The sequence below is a fragment of the Oryza sativa genome, chromosome 2, assembly GCF_034140825.1.
Source record: "Oryza sativa Japonica Group chromosome 2, ASM3414082v1".
NCBI classification, from domain to species: Eukaryota; Viridiplantae; Streptophyta; class Magnoliopsida; order Poales; family Poaceae; genus Oryza; species Oryza sativa.
Genome location: NC_089036.1, coordinates 7,863,899 through 7,869,744, shown reverse-complemented (window position 1 = coordinate 7,869,744; position 5,846 = coordinate 7,863,899). Strand labels below are relative to the sequence as shown.

Below are 5,846 nucleotides of genomic sequence, written 5' to 3'. Positions count from 1 at the left end.
CCTTAGTGGTTCCTGGGAGGAAAAAATAGATGTAAAGCAAGCAAAGTTAGTAAATATTGTGAGAAAATAAGGATTCATGTAATCAAAATATTCTTATTATGAAATCGTCGTCAAGAATATTTGGACAAACAAAGAACCTTCGACCCAATGTTGTAGGATTTATGGAACGAAGAACCTGACAACGATCACCACACCTGCATCTTGGATGGGCTTCCCATGGAGGGAGTGCCGTAGTTAGCACCCGCCAGTCGCTCTGTTGTTCACGACATTGTCGTTCATAAGCCGCTTTTTGCCGCTTTTCTCTGTAAGTATTGCTCAGTACTTTCGGATGCGAAATACCAGCGACCTTCTTGTAAACAAGTGGTTAGGTCGAGAACGAGATTTTCTGTATTGACCCACTCGATGTATGCGCAAGCCGTAGTGCGGGTCTGCCGAATAGAGCCGAATAGAGTAGTGTTACGAAGAATAAAGCGATTGCCCATACGGAATGAATAAGCATATGCAGATAATAAAATAGTTAGGGCACCTAAAAAAGCGCCTTCCTCGAATATCAGGATTCCTCGAAGCCATTAGTTGGCATCGATCACCGCATAGGCAGAGAGGACGCTAGCACCAAGGTGGTAGTAGGTATACACAAGGATTGCTACGCCAGTTCGGATCCTCAACACCCCGACGTCTAGCCATTGACGAAAGCCAGTCGGATTTGTAATGAAGCAAGTGGGGAAGAGAGTACTGAATGTGACTGAGTTCTGAAAGATTGTGAGGCCTCACTCGTTAAGGCGACTTATATAGGCGCAAAAAATCGAGTGATACCCCTGACATGTGAACGTGGTGGGGTATGGTGGGTACGCTTGATTGGCGCCGAAAGTTACATGCCTGATCGGCGCCAAAAGTTACATTGGTCGTATGCGCCAAATGGCGGGCAAATACTCGTATCGCACGCGAATAAAGAAGGCTGCATCGGTGCGGCAGAAAGTAGTCGTGCATGCGCCGAAAGGTATCGTGCATGCGCCGAAAGGTATTGTGCACATATAACAACAACGTAGTCATTACACAAGCATACAGTACTGGAAAGTGAAGCAAATAAACAAAGAGAAGACTGCTCTACTGGCCCTGCCCCGCGCCGCGACCACGCTTGGTCCTCCGGGCCTGTGCTCGCACGTGGTCCTAGGAGTAGGTGAAACGATCCGGTGGCACAGCACGAGTAGCACGAGTGTCCCGCGGAGGAGTGGCCTGCGCCTGGTCCTGCGTCTGCACCGGCGGTGCGCCTCCCAGCTGTGAGGGGCTGATGACGTCCTCTGTCGAGCCTGAAGCGAAGTCAAAGTCAGTGATGTCGAAGAGCAAGGTGGAAGGCAGCAAGCGGTCCGACGAGGTCCTAGCATGGTCCAGTGGTGGACCCTGATTCGACGTGCCGGCTGCCTGTGACGAAGTCCCGGTGTACTGCCAGAACTGCGCTGAGTGCGAGGTCGACGCAGCTGCCTGAGACGCTGACCCTGCAGCCTGCGAGAAGTGGGCGGCCTGCGTCATAGCGAACTGGGCGAAACCTACACATCGACAACGGGACCCTTATAAGCTAAGACATAAAATGCATGTAAATTGATTGTCGAAGTAATGTTGTTTTTTTAAGTACCTGTGGGGGGCACAACAGAAGGCCTAGCCGAGGAAGGCGGGGTACTGAACGGTGCACGAAACCCTGAAGCAATCGGCAAGTGAAACGGCTCACTTATATGTGCGAGGCATGTACAGAAATAGTAATAAAAATACTTACCTCCGTGCAGAGGGGGAGTCGGCCTAGGAACGTGCGCAGCTGGACAGGGACCAGTCGGTACGGGTGGCCGCTGTACAGCTGCGTCTGCCCGAGCAACGTCGTCTGCACGACAGGTGAGCACTCGGAGAATCGAGCGCATCGACTCCACCATCCGCGTGTACGTCGTCAGGTGCTCCTCTACGGGTACCGGAATCCCCACGCCTAAACATTGGATCGTCGTTGAACCGTCAACGACGACCCGGTTGATGTCGTCGACCTGCATGGTTAATTTGTTCGTAAATATTCGTAAAATTTGACGAAGAGAAAGACATGAAAACATAAAGGAATGGTGCGATGCAGGGTACTCACAGCACGAGCGAAGTCCTGGTCGCGGTGCCTGGCGTAGAGGTCTCTAGTGCTCGCAACGTGGGGCTGCTGCTCCAAGGGAGCGAAGGTGACCCTAGTACAGGTGCGTGGCTGGTACCAGCATAGGTAGGCCTGGTACGCCTCCTCAGTGTGTGGTTCTCCCTCGTGGTCCACGACCTCCTCGGTTGCGAGCAACCAGTCCTCAACAAAAGTCGCCAGCTGACTACTAACCCATGTTCATCGCCGCACTTGATTTCTCCTTGTCTTTAGGACAATGCTTGTAGGTGTGCCCATGTTCATCGCATTTGCTGCAACGCTTCACCCTGCCAGCCTCCGACTCGTCCATATCGTTGCGGATGCGACGAGTCCTCCTCCTTCCAGCCTTGCCTCGGAGCTTCGATGGGTCAGGAATATTGAGTACTTCATCGTTAGTCTCTGTGAACTCCCCAGCTATGCCGAACCCATAAATCTCGCCGCTCCATGTATGATATATTGCTTGCTTACTGAAGTACTGTGACACATATACTGCATCTGGTATGCCACACTCTGCTGCGGCAGCAATGACATGGGTGCATGGCCTGTGGAGCAGCTTCGGCTTTGAACAAGAGCAATGACATGTGCCGTCGGCTTTGAGAACACACTCCTGCTTCACTCTCTTGCGGTAGATACCCTTGCCTGCCTTATCTTGACATAGTATCTCAAACCTGTGCTGTTGGGTACCTTGCACTAGAGCTTGATGTTTCATGGCCTTTTTACGCAACTCCTCTGGCTTGTTCTGCATGAAAGTTCCAAACAAAATGCTGTTGTTCGGCATAGAGGGAAGAACTGCCTGGAACCGATCCCTAAAATACCTGCATGTCCCATGTAAAATGAACTCCACTATGCCAACTAGTGGCAGTCCACGGACACCGCGCATCACCCAGTTGTAAACTTCTGCCAAATTTGTTGTCATTATTCCATATCTAGCACCACCTGTGTCATACGCCTTGGCCCATTTCTCTTTTGGTTCATGCAGAATCCACTGAGAAAATTTCCGAATCTCCAATCCAGTTCTTCTAGCCAATGTTGGACTATCCGTTGGGAGAGGTCCAAGAGCTTGAGGAGGGTCAGCAACGGCGGTCGATGGAGCCGCTGCACGCTGATCACTGCATTTGGCTGTCAACTCATCTAATCTCTTCCAAAGCTCATTGAATTTTTTCTCCTGGTTCTGATTGCACAGCCTCTTGAACATGTTCATGAGCTCCTTGTTCTTGAATTGCTTGAAGAAATTAGCTCCCATATGACGCATGCACCACCTACTCTGTACATCTTCCCAAACACCGGGGTATCCTCGTTCCATACTCCCAAACTGCAACTCTTCTATCGCTCGCAGAATGCCAGCGTGCCTATCATGTATCAGGCACACATTTGGCCTCATACCAACAACTTTTGTTTTAACCAATTTCAGGAACCAGTACTAGCTGTCGGTATTCTCACTCTCAACAAAAGCAAATGCCAAGGGCAATACCTGATTGTTCCCATCTACCCCTATTGCTGTTAGTATCTGGCCCCGATACTTTCCTGTCAAGAATGTCCCATCAATGCAGAGAACAGGACGACAGTTCACGAATGCCATCTTGCATGCATGTAGAGCTAAGAACGCCCTTTGCAGCACACTCTTGCCAGGATGTTCAATTGAGGGGAATTTCTTCACTTCGTAAGAGCTCCCAGGGTTTCTTTCCTCGATAACACCAAGCAGGCGTGGCAAATTGTCATACGAGGCTTCGTAAGTTCCAAATCTCATCTCTATTATTTTCTGTTTGGCCCTCCAGGCCTTGGCATAGCTAATAGTATACTTGTATGTCTCTTCGATGTGTCGGATTATTGACCTTGGTTCATATGTGAGATTATCGATGACATGCGCATACATCTCAAATGCAACAAATGCACATGTAATGTTCATGTGGTATTTCTGAACACCAGGTAGAAAACATGTATGCTTGGTAACGACTGATACTGTCCAATAATCCTTCCATTTCCCCTTATACGCGTGCACTCTCCAGGGACAACCATCTTTTTTCTTAACACACCGAACTTCATATTGCGACCGGTTCGACTTGGCAACCCAAAATTCTCTATGAAGTGACACTGCAAAATGTTTTACCGCCTCCTTCATATCTTTTGCTCTAGTATAAATTGCTCCCTGAATAACCTCATTTTCTTTGTACTCCCATCTCACACTATCCTCTTCAGAGACAATCAGCCCAGAAAAATCCTCGCTAGCCCATTCTGCTGGATTAATATCCGTCTCATCATCTGACGAATCACCTTCCTCTACACGCTCGTTGTCAGAATCCTCCCTCTCCATTTCATCCACAATGGCACCAACAGTCTCCCCCTCGTCGGCCACTCCACCTGGTTGAATGCCCACTGGAGCTACTACGCCCCCGTCCTCTCGTGCGTTGACCTCCTCCACATAAGTCTCATTTACTTCAGCACTTGGTCCCTCGCCATCATCCATGTTCATCTGCACACCTGGATCCTTCGGGTGAACAAACGGAACCAAAGCTAGAGGCCACCCGCGTTGCAATGCATTTTCCAAATACCATCTCCACACTCGAGAGTTTTGAACTGGCATTAGTTCCCAATAAAAACCTTCAGTTGCCCGACTTACTATAACATTGATTGTTATGTCACTTGTCTGTGGATCAACTCTCAAGCCCCTCATTAACCATCCTTTTATAGAAGGTACACTCCTCTCAGCCGGTCTATCAATTCCCCTTTCTGATACAATAAAATCTGACAGATCTACCCCAGTTGGCCCGTAACGGACGTTTCCTGGTCCATGGTAAACTTGAAATATTTGTTTGTTCGACATATCTGTCAACGGAATAACTAGATCATATTACTCTTTCATGCAATAAACATCTACAACGTAATATATCTTCTTGTGTAAGCCAATGCAACGGTAATGTATTGATTCCAAACTAGCAGATCTACGTAGTTACCGATATCTACAATACGTACTTCTAGATTAGTACAACTAAAACCCTAAAAATATAATGCATTTATTCAAACAAATTTTTAAAAAATACACACTATTTAACTCAATAGTCACATATAGGATCTATGAATATTACCTGAAATCGGCGTCTGAATCCGGCAGGGCTTCGCCCCTTCTTCTCTTCTCCTCCCCTCTCTTCTTTTTTTTTCACTGGAATTGAGGAGGGAGGAATGAGAGCTGGGGGCTGGGCGGCAGGCCTTTTATAGGCAGCGAGGCCTGTCGCCCGGCCAGAGAGTGGCAAGGGGCCCGAATGCCCCCTTGCCGCCCCACCAGAGGGCGGCAAGGGTTTTCCTGCAAAAAACCCTCCCTCCGTCACCGCCCGTTCCTCCCCCGTTTGCCACGTCAGCTTGCCGCTCCAGAGGTGGGCGGCAGGGTCTATTTTTGTAATTTTTTTTGGCCGATAGATTATTTCTATAAATATTAAAAAAAAATCTAAAACCCAAAAAAATTCCCGTAACCCTGTTTCATCCTTGTACCCTGTGGATACGAGGCAAACCCATGTATGATGGAGACATGCATTGAAGTTTCGGTTTTACTGCAGGACTCTGGTTCTATACCGTTGTGAGTGATAAATTACTATTTTGCCATGCGGCTCTATAGTGCTCTACTCCTACATTGTACCGTCGTCAGAACTCGGAATCTATCTGGCTACGACTCACATAATCCAGTACAGATACAGTACTTTCTACA

At 48.4% G+C, this 5,846-nt stretch overlaps 1 protein-coding gene across 3 annotated transcripts; it reads right to left on the bottom strand.

The window, feature by feature from the left end:
- Positions 1-964: 964 nt before the first annotated feature.
- Positions 965-5,367, bottom strand: LOC136355379 (uncharacterized). Of its 3 annotated transcripts, XR_010739596.1 has the most exons (5): positions 5,233-5,367; positions 2,117-4,972; positions 1,769-2,024; positions 1,631-1,693; positions 965-1,544 (listed from the first exon to the last, which is right to left on the bottom strand). XR_010739596.1 is itself a non-coding variant. In XM_066307896.1 (4 exons), exons 2-4 carry the CDS (start codon positions 1,917-1,919, stop codon positions 1,168-1,170), a joined length of 591 nt encoding a protein of 196 aa, XP_066163993.1. In that variant the 5' UTR covers positions 1,920-2,024; positions 2,117-4,972; the 3' UTR covers positions 965-1,167. The 3 variants fall into 3 exon arrangements, 1 of the variants encoding a protein (XP_066163993.1); XR_010739597.1 differs by lacking the exon at positions 5,233-5,367 and having other exon boundaries at positions 2,117-3,666; XM_066307896.1 differs by lacking the exon at positions 5,233-5,367.
- Between the last annotated feature and the right edge of the window lie 479 nt (positions 5,368-5,846).

Coding starts and splice junctions, on each gene's coding strand:
- LOC136355379 (XM_066307896.1), bottom strand. CDS start 1,919: ATGGTGGAGTCGATGCGCTCGATTCTCCGAGTGCTCACCTGTCGTGCA. Junction 1,694..1,768: donor GACTCCCCCTCTGCACGGAG/GTAAGTATTTTT, acceptor CGATTGCTTCAG/GGTTTCGTGCACCGTTCAGT. Junction 1,545..1,630: donor TTCTGTTGTGCCCCCCACAG/GTACTTAAAAAA, acceptor GTCGATGTGTAG/GTTTCGCCCAGTTCGCTATG.